This window comes from Quercus lobata, chromosome 11 (genome assembly GCF_001633185.2).
Source record: "Quercus lobata isolate SW786 chromosome 11, ValleyOak3.0 Primary Assembly, whole genome shotgun sequence".
Classification (NCBI taxonomy): Eukaryota; Viridiplantae; Streptophyta; class Magnoliopsida; order Fagales; family Fagaceae; genus Quercus; species Quercus lobata.
The window spans coordinates 27,099,901-27,113,705 of record NC_044914.1 but is presented as its reverse complement, the minus strand read 5'-3'; the positions used below and the strand labels follow the sequence as shown (position 1 = coordinate 27,113,705).

The following is a 13,805-nucleotide window of genomic DNA, read 5'->3' as shown; positions in this document are numbered from 1 at the left end:
TAAGAAGCTAGCAAATCCCCATTGGTCAAAGTTTTATTTTATTTTATTTATGGGAGAAGTTAACAAATGACATTGGTTTATGATATATTTTTATATAACTTTTATAAAAAAAGAAAAAGTAATTGATTTTTTTTATAGTATTTTATATTTTCTTTGAAAGTAGTATTAGAAATTTTATAAAATAATCCATTAACAAATGTCTTTAAAACACACGTTAATTTTCTAGGTAACAAATGAACACCTCCACATCAAATCAACTAGTTAAGGAATCTATATCATTGTACGTCCTAGTGTTTCCCTATATGTCCAAAAACAAATTCTCACTCATAGGGAACAAGCTAGCAACATCAAGTTTTTCCAACTTGATTATCTGTAATGTTTTGTTTTATGTTTTTTGTTTTTGTATTTATTTTCAAGAGAATCTCAATGTTGTCCAACTAAGGAGGAGAATTCCACTTATATCAAAGTCATAGCAAAGATTGTTATCTTTAGGTGGGGACTCTAAGATGATATGAAATGCCTTTCTTAATGCAATTGATACTGCTTAAACATTGTATATTAAACAACTCTAATGACACCAAATTCTCTCATTTTCATACCCTTATGATATTACATCTTTTCAAGACTATCAAGTATTTTAGTCATGATCAAATACCAACTCAATTATATTTTTGCTCAACACGGTTGTGACCCTAGTTCTCAATTTAATGTAGTTGATTATTAGTGGTATTAGCATTGGTCTATAAGGTAGGGTGCAACTGTTGCCTCTGTGAGTATTAGAATATTAATCATTTTTTTAGAGTTAGCCAGAGTAACGTACACACTACGACAGCCATATTAGAAAAACAAGTGAAAAATTAAATAATTGCATAGACATTTTGGCACGAAGGCATCTTTTAGCATATCGGACAAGAATGTCAATTATTTGATTTCAAGGGCTAACTTATTTTAATTCTTAAATGTCCTAGGTTATGTTGTAGGCACTTTGACTAAACTCAAAATTGTTCTAAAATTTTTATTTTGTCCTTATGCTACAGTGGAGCAAAAAAAACCTTACTCTCATTTCCTTGCTTCCCAAATATACAATACGGTGTGGCTGATACCAAATTAATTGAATTAATTGCTTTTTATTTTTTTCAAGTTTTTTAGTAACCAATGCTCTTGTACCTCTCAATTGTGAAATGGGCTTTCTCCTAATTACTTCACATTATTTTCCTTAGTTACTCCTAATCTAAAAGTAGTTAGATGTCAGAAATTCCCTTGTCACAATTTGTCACTGGTCACACATATCAGCTTCATGAACCATCATCATCAATGAGTGCTGAGATTTAAATGCTCCCCAAAACTATACAACAATTTGAAGGAGGAGGAGGTGGAGAATGCAGTTGCCTGTGAATTATAGTTCAGATTTGACCATTAAAAACCTAGGTAGCAGTAAAATCTTGAAACCAGATTCAGGTACATTTTGATTCCATAATGGCTATTGCATACTTAATGCAAGTTTGTGTGTGACATGAGTGAGTGCATATTTCAAAAATACATGTAGAATATGGAAAAGTTACAATTATTGTCAAGCAAACTGTTGCAAAGTTTAATAGTAATACATTGGGAAAGAGGCACCAGAATTTTCAAGATGCCTCTAAAACAGGACAAAGAAACTACTAAAACAAGGTCTGTTGTCTACACACCTAAAAAAGCATATTCCCTCTTCAAATACTTCAGGAAAGAAAGGGACATCACACTGGTTCAGTTGAATGCTTCAACATCCATCACTCAAAAAAAGCTCAAGCAAGCTGTCAGATCACTATTTTGAAACAGGTTGGGAATCAAACATGGTCAAGAAGTTAACCATGCAAAAATTGGACTAAAAAAACCCACCTGTAAAATGGACCTCACAGCAAACAAGCTTAATATGATGATCTAAGATGGTAGAGCATAACAGGCCTTGTAAGCAGTAACTTTCGAAAAAAGATAGACTTGGACTGATTGTATATTGAAGGTTTATTCCTAGTATTCTGAAGCTTCCAGCAGCAGCATAGAACTTGGAAAGATATTCTTCTATATATAGAGAGAGCTGAAATTGCGACTTCTTTTCACATGAACAATTTGAAAGCTGAGCGTAGATTCCTCACAAGATCCTTCACTGTCATGCAAAATTCTTCATCCATCTGACAATATGAAGAAGGCTTTAATAGGAAGAACTTCAAATATACATTCCCCAAGAAGAAAATATTGTTCATGTGTGTCAGTTGGGCTTCTTTTATTAAAATTATTTCATAGAAAAGACATAAGGGGACAAGTCACACACATAAAAATAGTATTGAATTTACATTTTAGAGAAGCTGATATACTTTCTAGATTCTCAATCAAGGTTCAAAAGTCCTAGATTTATTTCATAAAGGAAATAAAGAAACAACCTGAGCGATAATAGTGATATCAAGAGCAGAACTCCCAAATGTCATGACACTGCTATTGATGACCGTTAGGTGGAGCTTTTCAATTTCAGTGACTGATTTCTCTAGCAGTCCTTTCCTTTTCTCACAGTGAATTCTTATAAGGACATTTTTGTCACAGAATCTTGCTTCAATTTCTGGCAGTGGCTCATCAAGGGGGTCACTGGAGGAGTTTTTATCTGAAGTAGAGTTGTCACCATCAGTGAAGAGTTGGGATTTCTTTACGAAGACCACTGATTCCATGTTTTTCTTTTTAGTCTGTTCCTCGAGTGTCTTCACTCTCTCTTGCAGTTGTTTCAAGTACTTAATAGCATCTCCAAGAACAGAAGCCTTGTCCATCTGTCAATGGCATAAAGTATGATTGCAGATTGAAAATTATTTAACGGAAAACACTTATGCTTGAATAATGTACCAGTCTTTCACCTTTCATGATACTCTATAAACTATGAATTACTTGAACACAAATACAATTAAAACTGAGACCAGCGAAAAATAGGATTAGTAAGATTTAACAAAAATATAAGAATGTGTGAGAGAGGTTAGTACAAAGAAATATTAAAGATAATAAAAGTGTTTCAAAAAGGACCATAAATAATTTAGTAAATAAAGATAATGAGGAGGGTGCAATTTAAGAGATGGTATACTAGTATAGTTCATTTTCAGCTTAGTAGAGTACTCATTTTTTTTATAGAAAGCTAAGGCAAAAACAAAATAACGGATCATAAACAAAAAGCCTTATGATCCTGTAATAAGAAAATGTGATTGCAATATAATTTGATACCTTCTTAAGGCCAGGAACTATAGCAGACAAAGCTATGAACCGCTGGCTGAGCTTCTCTCGCCTCTTCCTTTCTGCTATAATGTGATCTTGTGTTTGAGAAAGTCTAGTGCTTGTGCTTAACCTCTTAGCTCCCTGGCAGGCCTTATAGACATAATTTTGGTTCCCAAAGGAACCTTGAGCAGTCAAAATTTCAGTAGGAATGGTATCCATGCTTTGGGGACATGCTCCCTCCTCTTTAGGCCTTAAAATATTCATTTGATTCATGTAGTTTGCATTGGCAAAGGATAGAAAGTTTGGAGAAGAAGCAACTTGCAGAGTTGAAGCATGATCAAGTTTGGATGGTGAACTCCAGCTGTTGGCTTTGTGCTGTTTCATGGGTCTATCAATTTCACTATGTGAAGTTTCCATGGCATTTTTATAGTTGAAGTTTGGGTGTGCGAAAGAGCGTTGTAAATTCTCTCCAAATGTGGCTGCTATTGGCAGTGTGCCGAGCTCATCAAGAGAGTTCATTTGCCATTGATTGATGAGCCTAGGATCCTCCACACTCTGCAATTTTGATAGTTTCATCTGTCAATGTCTTATGTAAGCAAATGCTCAAATCACAAACCATACATTTCATAAATCAAGAAGAACAACGATATTGTTCCAAACAAAATCTAGTAACAACATCCTTCTTCACAGCATAAAGCTCTCATCAGTTTCAGTTGTCCTAATATTTCATCATGCTCTTATCAATTATCACCATGTGTGAAATTCAAAAATTATGTGCTAGTGATTTTATACAGTTTTAGAAAGTCAGTGAACTCTATCTCAATTTGCATCTCTCCTCTCTTGTAAGTGTTTGGTGGAGGGTGAGGTTGTGTGTTCAAGGCCCAGTGGGTGCATGTGTAACTTATCAAGAAAAATAAATCACTATCTGAGATAATACCACAAAATATATATACTAATCTTTGTCTTGAGGACAATCATGGTTGCTGAAGTATATTAATTACCACCTACCAGTTCAGATAACCCTCTTATGGATGAAATCTCCATCAGAACTCCTTTATTGATCAAAAGAGCTCAAGGGAGGAGGATCCTGCATGAAAGGTCAACAAAACAGATTACTTGGGTGATCAATTTAGACAAAGATGGTATAGTCTTCATAAAAATTTTCATGCAAAAGTGTGGCAAAGTACATAGCAAATAAGAAAGCTCACCCTTTAGTAATGACCAAAAGTTTCCTTTTTCCAAGTTCTCACTAGAGGATAGAGATTGTCTACTTCCTCAACATTTATAGCTCTCACTTGTTACAGTTGCACTTTCTCTCTCACGGGTTGTTAATGTGAATTGGCCCCCATCTTTAATAATAAAACTAATAATGAATGATTGAATGTAAAACGGCTATAGAGTATTAGACATTCTAAATTTCTAATACTACATTACTTATTGTTAATCACTTAATTGAGATTATAGAAAGGAAAAAAAATCACTTACAGTATCCTAGTGGGTCACTTGAAGCTGACACAATTAGTACTCGTAAGCAAGTCACTTTTGTTGTTTTGTGGACTTTTTGGAGGGAGCTTCACCAACTTGCCGTTGAAATTTCATTCAAGATTTTTGCTTATGATTCACAATAATCTTAAACATGTGGCCCCTCAAAAAGTCTCAATCACCAACCCTACTCCAACCCTTCAAAAAAAAAAAAAAAGATTATCCTCTTACTTTTATAATCAAAGCCAAAAGATTACAATAATCCAACACAGAATTGTGACTAATAACCAAAACAGTTTAAGCCCATGTGAATTTAAGACATGTCATTGAAGTATGATTAATATATGTGGACTAATAAGAGAAGCTTAAATCACATTCATAATTGGTTTTACTCCAAACTTTTCTTTGACTTTCCGATTGTTTTGAGCCAATATACTAGTGACATGTGCCCAATTTAAGAACCGCCAAACCGACCCATAAAGTGGTCGGCTCATGATTAAACCGGATGATCCGTGATACAATAGATTAATGAAAAGTTGGACATAGTTACTACCATATGATAAAAAAAAAATAAATAAATAAAAGTTTAAAAGGGAACAGTGGCATATATTCTTTTGAAACCAATCCTGGAAACTCGGAATCAATGGTCAATGACAAAAATAGTTACTACTGTATGCTAAAAGTTGTTGAGGTTGCTGATTCCAGAATATCAATGGTCGAGGCCAGGTTTGAAAATGCTGGTTACAAATAGTTGCTATGTTATAGGTGTGTGTCGGTGCCAATACCAATTGTACATTACCCACTTGACTAGAGAAGGGTTGGCAATAGACACAGTCGGCAGTGTGAAATGGCTTACATTTTCATTTCCAATTTCTAAGATAGATGAGTTTCGAATTTTTTTAGACATCAAAGAACAGAGCATGTATTATAGAACCAGAAATACTTGGGTTTATTAATTTGGGCAGCATTGGTGAAGAATACTAGTAAAAAAAAGTCGGTTTAATTTGTCTATAATCTACAAGTCTACAATTGAAACTATTTGCATACCTGCATAGCTAGATTATTGATTATTGAGAGTTAAAGAGGTCTGGCTAGCAAGCTTGGAAGCCATTCTTTCATGCAAAATAGGTACCAGACCAGACAACCCAGGTCAACAGTATTAGTTTAGTGGAGCACGGTGTACATCTTGTAAATTGTATAATGATCAGCACGTTTAGGCCTTGGATTAATTGCTGGCATCAAGTTGTAATAACTCATTATTGGTTAGCTACTAGGAAAATACTTGTCCTGCTTTTGAGGATATAAATATGGCATTTGTTTTTAAACATAAGACTAGGAAAGTACTCGCAAACTGCATACTAAGTGATGGCCTGATGGGTAACTAGACCCCCCTCTCAGCAACCGTGTGTGTTGTTTTTTTAGAGATGTATGAAAGTATGGAAAATGTAGTTGACTTGACTCATTTGTATAAAGGAAAAAACCTGTTCGAAACAGTTTGCGCAAATACACACTGCTCAAAACAACTGAAAACATGAATCGTGACTTAGGTGCGGTTTGGATACAGATGAAATGGAATTTTTTTTTTTTTTTTTCCTTCTCTCTTTCTGGATGCATGTCTGGTACTGTTCATTGTCCATGAATAGTGATTTTAGACTTATAAACAGTGCCAAATGCATGAACAGTAATTTTTCACACATTAAAAAAATTATTGTGCTATAGTGTTTTCAGTTTTCAATTTTCAGCAAAATAAGTTATATCCAAATGGAAATGAAAGTCACGTTTTTAGTTGTTTTTGGTCAATAGTTTGCACACAATGTGTTTAATAAACAGGGTCTTTTTTATAATCACTTTTAATAACCAACCATTTAGAACTAGAATATTGCTTGGGACAATGATATGTTTAAAGCTTATATACACTATTTATGTAAAGTGTACACATTTGCATGAATAGTATAATGTTACAATGTTTTATATATTTGTTTAGTTTATAATGTAAGTGTACACTTGTACACATTTGTTTAGTCTACAATGTAATGTGAACATAAAAACATAATTTTCCAATTGTTTTAACTTTTAAATCCACCAATGCCTTATCTGTTTAGACAATCTCCCCTCGGTCTGGGAATATGAGAAGTGTTTAGACAATTTCTCCTCAGTCCTGGAATATGTGAAGCCCAAAGGAGTTGTTTGTACTTTTTAGTAGTGCTCAGCCCTTCAAGACAACTACCTTGCTCAAGGGTACATAATTATTTTTGGCTAGCTTTTTTTAGGGCAGTAAATGAACTAAGCTATTTATAAACAACTCGAACTCGGCTAAAAAAAAAGAAAACTTATTTATGTTCATTTGTTTAACAAAGAATCCAAGCTCAAACCCAAGTTTAGACTTATTTATTAAACGAACCCAGCTCAAACCTAATCCACCAAGGCTATCTTAGAATTCTTCTAATAGAAATTCATTTTTAGGATTAATACTTAACTCAAATAGAATTTTAGTTGGAAAAAGAAAAGTTAATATCAACAATAAAGTTGTTGTGCTTATCTAAAAAATTGATAAGAAGTGATAAAGTAATAGAGAAGAAGTCAATAAGAACAAATAAATTGTTGCTTTTATCTAAAAACTTACTGAAATTTGGTGAAACTACTTGGCACAACAAAACCTATTGAAATTTGGTAGAGTCACTTGGCATAACCACAACTTCTAGCCCAACTTTTATTATATAGTTAATATATGATATAATTTAGCAATTGTTTTTACATATAATGTTCTTATCGTGTATAGTAATATAAATGAGAACTATGAAACAATTATTTTAATGTAAAATAAGTACTTATAACTCTAATATGTGTACTATAAAAAATATATATTTATAGTTTTTTAAAAATGTATATTTATAGTATTTGATATATTTCAAATCCTTGTTGATGTATTCCATCTTTCTTTTCTTCAATAAATCTTTTTAGTTTGAACTTTTTGACCTATTAGTTTAAAATATACATAAGTCATAAAACCTAGGTCTAAATGGGTAACTTTCAAAATTAAATGAATAAGCCTGATCTCTTAATACTTGACTCATATATAACCCTTGATTCTTTAAGATTAATCAATTATTCCTGAATAGAACATTCACAATAAACTATTCAAACCTCACTTTTCCAAAATTAGTGAGTAATACTCATTTTTAGGATTCCATGAGCTCGCCACCCAATCATAAAAAAATTTCTTATTATATTTCATTAACCAGAACTCTATTTGTTGGATTCAAGCCAATTGTGGTCGATTGACCAAGTAAGTGGCCATTTGTGGCAGCGAGTGACGTTAGATTCATTGGATTTACGTTGGAATTGTGGCTATGGCAGTGAAGGGTGTTGGGTTTGAGGATTTATGCCGATTTTTCTGCGGGTTTGGAGAATTTGCTGGATTTGATAATAAAAAATATAGAAATAGTTAAATAATATATATATATATATATATATATATATATATATATATAATAACAAAAGCCGAGAGAAAGATAATTCATATATACAAGTAAGACTATTTTGCCATGTAGATGAAAAAGCTCAATTACACTTTTAACACATATAAAGTTTAATGATTCAGAAGCTTGCACGTTACATTATTTAAGGATTATTAAAAAACAGGTATGCATCAAAAAACAAAATCCGAAACACCGCAATCCAAAGAAACTATTAATGTCTTCCGCTATATCCCATTCAGTCAAAGTTTAATAAATTCAATCATAACTGTTTGTGCCCATATCTATATATTACTAAAAGCTGAAGCGTGACATTTAATGTTACTGTGCTCACGTTGAGCCACATCAGCATCTACGTCATTATCTTTTTTCTTTCCAATTTCCTATAATTGTTATTTTAACATTTACTTTTTTTTAATAATTGCACTTTCTCCGATCTTTCTCATGCCTTTACCTTTTCATCTCCCCCACTAACCTCAACCTTAATATCGCTTTTCATCTTTCTTTATTTTGTCTCTTCATTTTTCTCTCCCTTACCTTTTCATCTCCTCACTACCCTCAACCTTAATGTCACCTTTCATCTTTCCATTCATCTTCCTTTATTTTGTCTCTTCACATTCACGCCATCTTCTATAAATTTGTTATTCTCTCTTCCATTCTTTGCATAGTTTTTCTCCCTCCCTCCCTCCCCCCCCTCTCTCTCTCTCTCTCTCTCTCTCTCTCTCACACAATAATTTTTGGAGTATTTTTTTTCTTGCATCTCTGCTTAAGTTGATAAATTTTTGTGTTTGTTATAACTCTACGTTGGGTTGGTACGATTTAGTTTTGTGTTTTAAGTTTTTTTTTTTGTTCTCTTTGATTCTTATATATTATACTATTGCGTTATAAAAAAAATTAAAAAATATATATATATATATATATATATAATATAATATATATTATTCTATTACATAACAAGATTTGGGTAATTTGGTGTTTATTGTTATATATATATATATATATATATTATATTTTTACTTTTTTAATCTTTTCATCTTATTTTATTCAATACTCAGTCACATCTTCCATATAATTAAATTATTTATATTTTCTTTTTTTAATTAAACATATAATATTTTATTTAAATTTAAATAAATTAAATTGTACTCACTTTTTTTAACATTTACACTTTCTCCAACCTTTCTCTTTCCCTTTACATTTTCATCTCCCCACTACCCTCTCTCTTAATATCACTCTTCATCTTTCCCTTTATTTTGTTTCTTCTTATTGTTATCCTTTTAGTATAAATTTGGCATTCTCTTTTCCATTATATGCATAATTTTTCTTCACAAAAAAATTTATTTCTCTCTCTTTCTCTCTCAATTTTTGGTGATATATATATATATATATATATATATTTTGCATCTCTGCTTTAGGTTGAGAAATTTTTGTATTTTTTAGAACTCTACTTTAGGTTGATGCGATTTAATTTTTTTTTTCACTTTGGTTGTTAAAATTTATCATATTGCATTGTAAAGAATTAAAGATAGTAAATAAGAATGTAATATTTTAATATTACATAATATGATTTAAATAATTTGGTATTTATTTAGAGATAATTAATTTGGTGTTTATTGTTATATCTTTTATTTTTACTTTTTTTCTTCTCATATTATTTTATTCAACATTATTATTATTGTTGTTGAATTAATATATTAGATTGTATATTTTTTAAAAGTCAATATATTAACTTGAAAGAAAATGAAAAACTAACTATTAACCAATAATAACTACAATAATATTATTACGCGCAACGCGCGGGTCTACGACTAGTATATATAAAAGTAGAAACCTTGCACGAAAAAACATGGGATTCTACTATGTGACGCATTCTTTGAAAATAAAATTGAATTACTCTTAAGCTACAAGGTAAGAACAAAAAAATAGGAACTTTCTTTTTTTTAGTTCAATGTTTCAAAACTTTTCCTATTAAAGAATAAGGATTGTTTGTAAGACTCTTTCTTTCTTTAGTTTAATGTTTCAAGATAAACCAGCCTCTTGCACTTCTACTCTTTTTTATATAGCTCGTAACCCTTCATGTTATCTTCTCTTGAATTCATTCTGACTAAGAATGATGTCATTTATCTTCAATCTTTCAATGACATCTACCTAGCTCCAACTTTGTCATCATTTCTAACCCTAACCTATATGAGTTAGCTATAACGAAGGAGGAAGGCTTTTTTTTTTTTTTTTTTGTTGGAGCGATGGCAGATTATGGTTTTGAGGTTGAGGTCAGATGTGGACTATGTGATTGCTTTGGGTTTTGGTGTGGGTGTTGCTAAAGGGAGGCTGGGGCTGGGGGCAGCGCCCCTGAGTTTTCAAGTTTTCTATTAAGAGCACTGAAAAATCATATAATATCTGTAAATATGTTGTAAATATACCCACCAGGCCCCCTAGGATTTTGAGGAAAAAAAACAGAAGATTACAACTAGTTTTGTTAATCTCTCTTTTGAAATTTATTTGGGTCTCCCTCAAATTTTAGTACTGGCCCATTCATTAGCCCAAAACTCCTCCAAATTCTATAGCAGAACCATCTAAACAAGTTCCCAAATTAACAATATCCCAATTTTTTACCAGACAAAAAACCCAAATTGATTGGGGAAACAAAAGCAAAAACACCCTCCTCCATTCTCCAAGGACTCCCTTGACAACTCTCCACAGCTCTCCCATGCTCCACTCCATCATTGGTGTCACCTTATCAGAATGAAGTGGTACTGCTATCTCCTTTCAGCTCTATGCCTCTATTCATGTTTGAGATTACTAATTTCTTTTGCAAGTTGTCTCCAGGTATGGCCGAATGTGTATGTCAATGACAAACCAAAGCAAAAGAAAGACTAAAAATACTATGTAATATTTTGATAATCATATATGTACAGTATTGTACAACTCGCATATTAAGTCTTTTGACAATTTTTTTTTTTTTTTCATTATCAGAGTTTCTTTTTCTATTATTTTATGTGTCAGGAGGCTTAGAGTGTGTTGTTATTGTTATCTTTTTTGTTTTCGTTTTATTTTTTTATGAGCTATTCCATAACCGTGTAATAAAATAAAAATTGTCATAAAATTACAGCCAAATCTTTACTAAATAAAATCCTATCACATGCCTTAAAAATACAACTATTTAATTTCTAAATCCACATATGAATATCTTCTTGAAAGAATTTAGCCTTTTGGACTTTGTAGACTATATATTAGTACATTGGGACCTGTGAGTAATTGCAATGAAATAGAAGCATATAGTCCCATAGATGCAAAAATAGATAGATAGGGACACAACACTACAATGCAAGTCACTTTCTTTTTCTTTTTTTTTCATCAAAAAACACTACAATGCAAGTCACTTTTTTCCCCCTTCTTTCAGGTTTTAAACTCTAGAAAATTACCAAAATTGTCTCATTTCATACCAGTCTAGGTACTACTACTTTATTGGGTTATTAGTCAAACTGGTCGAGCCAGCCCATATACGCTCTAAAGCATAACCAAGTATAAATGTTTTTGATAATCTTTAATTTCTATTTAGGAAAAGATTAAACATACTATAAATTTTACCATAAAAGGTTTATAAACTGGTGTGGGGTAATGTAAGTGATTCGTGAACTTCAATAACATAATATCAACTGGAATCCACCTATTTTGTACTAATTTTTCCTTTTATAGGTAACAAATATCAGTGACAAAAGAATGCTTGAGTACAAATCTTTTTTCTTTTTTTTTTTTTGGGATAAAATTCAATTTAGTCTATTTATTTTTTATATTAATGACCAAATTATATACTATATAATAAAAGTTTGGCTTAAAAGCCATGGTTGCGCCAAGTGGCTACTTTCACTAATTAGTAAATTAATTTTTTTTAAAACCCCACATTTTGACTAAAAGATAAGATTTAACAATAATTTATAAAAAAAATTAAGTTCTAATCAAACTAAAAAGTCTATCATTAAAAATTTCTAAACTTAAATCCACACAACTCATGTTTTTGTTTTTGTTCTTTTTCCTGAAATATAATTAAATTTAAGTCTAGAAGTCGTGGTTGGGCCAAGTGGCTACTCTTACTAATTAGTAAATTAATTTTATTAAAAAATCCCACATTTTGACTAAAGGATAAGATTTAACAATAATTTAAAAAAAGATTTAACAATAATTTAAAACAAATTTAAATTCTATTCAAACTAAAAGTCTATTAGCAAAAATTTCTAAACTTAAATCCTACAAAACCTACGTTTTTTGTTTTTGTTTTAATTTTTTTTTTCCTCAAGTATAATCAAAGTTAGGCTTAGAAGCCGTAGTTGGGTCAAATGGCTACTCTCACTAATTAGTAAATTAATTTTATTAAAAAAAATAAAAATTGTCCACGTTTTGACTAAGGGATAAGATTTAACAATTAAAAAAAAATTTTAATTCTATTCAAACTAAAAGTTTATTATCAAAATTTTCTAAACTTAAATCCTACACAACCCATGTTTTTACTTTTTTTCTCCTCAAGTTGCATGATTTAATAATTTAAAACAAATTTATATTCTATTCAAACTAAAGACCTATTATAAAAAAAATAAAAATAAAAATTCTAAATTTAAATCCCACACAACTCACACTTTTTTTTCCTCAAGTTGCATCTTATTAAATTAATATTTTATTAGTATATTAAGCTACAAAGTTCTTGACTAAGGATAAGACTTAACAATAATTTAATATAGATAAAGATTTATCATCTAAGTTTTAGAAATTGAAATTCTACTCAAATTGAAAGTCTATTATCAAAATTTTCAAAACTTATATATTTTTAGCAATGGCTTTTCATGGTTGCGCCAAATGGTTACTTTCACTAATTCTTAAATTAATTATATATTTTTTGTTATGATATATTTCCTCAATTAAGGGATAATATTTAACAACTATTTAAATTAGGTAAAATTTTATCATTTAAATTTCAACAAATTTAAATTCTATTCAATCTAAAAGTCATCTATTAAAAATTTATAAACTTAAATCACACACAAAACCCCATGTTTTCTTTTTTTTTTTTTTTAAAAAAAAAAAAAAAAAAAAAACTCACGTTTTGACTAAGGGATAAAATTTAACAATAATCATGTTTTTTTTTTTAATTTTTTTCCCTCAAGTTTCATGATTAAGCAATAATTTAAAAAAAAAGTTAAGTTCTATTCAAACTAAAAGTCTATTATAAAAAATTTCTAAACTTAAATACCCATACTTTTGTTTTGTTTTTTTTTTTCCCCCACATTGTATCTTATTAAATTAATATTTTATTAGGATATTAAGCTACAAAACTCTTGACTAAGGGATAAGATTTAACAATAATTTAATTGAAAAAGTTTAGCTACAAAATTGATTGTAGCCTAAGGCTAAAACTTTCTTTAAAAATTACTACATATTTTGAAAATCAAACCGTTAGATTGCATGTTTTTTATGTTCTTGATACAAATATCAAATTTTGTGTCAATCGGACATTATTTACTATATGATCTATAAGCTTATATTTTATGTATAATTCAAACTAAAAAAACTTGAAATTTAAACAATTTATTGATGGCAGTGCTATTGATTTTTAATTTTCTAGAAATTTTG

General features: G+C 30.4%; 1 protein-coding gene across 2 annotated transcripts; it reads right to left on the bottom strand.

The window, feature by feature from the left end:
• Nucleotides 1-1,518: 1,518 nt before the first annotated feature.
• LOC115968794 (transcription factor bHLH25-like) lies at nt 1,519-4,510 on the bottom strand. 2 transcript variants are annotated; one of them, XM_031088293.1, is made up of 5 exons: nt 4,434-4,510; nt 4,234-4,312; nt 3,235-3,801; nt 2,418-2,792; nt 1,519-2,168 (listed from the first exon to the last, which is right to left on the bottom strand). In XM_031088293.1, exons 2-5 carry the CDS (start codon nt 4,267-4,269, stop codon nt 2,094-2,096), a joined length of 1,053 nt encoding a protein of 350 aa, XP_030944153.1. In that variant the 5' UTR covers nt 4,270-4,312; nt 4,434-4,510; the 3' UTR covers nt 1,519-2,093. The 2 variants fall into 2 exon arrangements, with proteins under 2 accessions (XP_030944153.1, XP_030944154.1); XM_031088294.1 differs by having other exon boundaries at nt 3,235-3,780.
• Nucleotides 4,511-13,805: the final 9,295 nt, after the last annotated feature.

Excerpts from the sequence above, each read along its gene's own strand:
- LOC115968794 (XM_031088293.1), bottom strand. The coding sequence starts at position 4,269 with ATGGAGATTTCATCCATAAGAGGGTTATCTGAACTG. Across the intron at positions 2,793-3,234 it reads TAGTTCCTGGCCTTAAGAAG|ATGGACAAGGCTTCTGTTCT; the intron begins GTATCAAATTAT and ends TGCCATTGACAG. Across the intron at positions 2,169-2,417 it reads ATATCACTATTATCGCTCAG|ATGGATGAAGAATTTTGCAT; the intron begins GTTGTTTCTTTA and ends TCATATTGTCAG.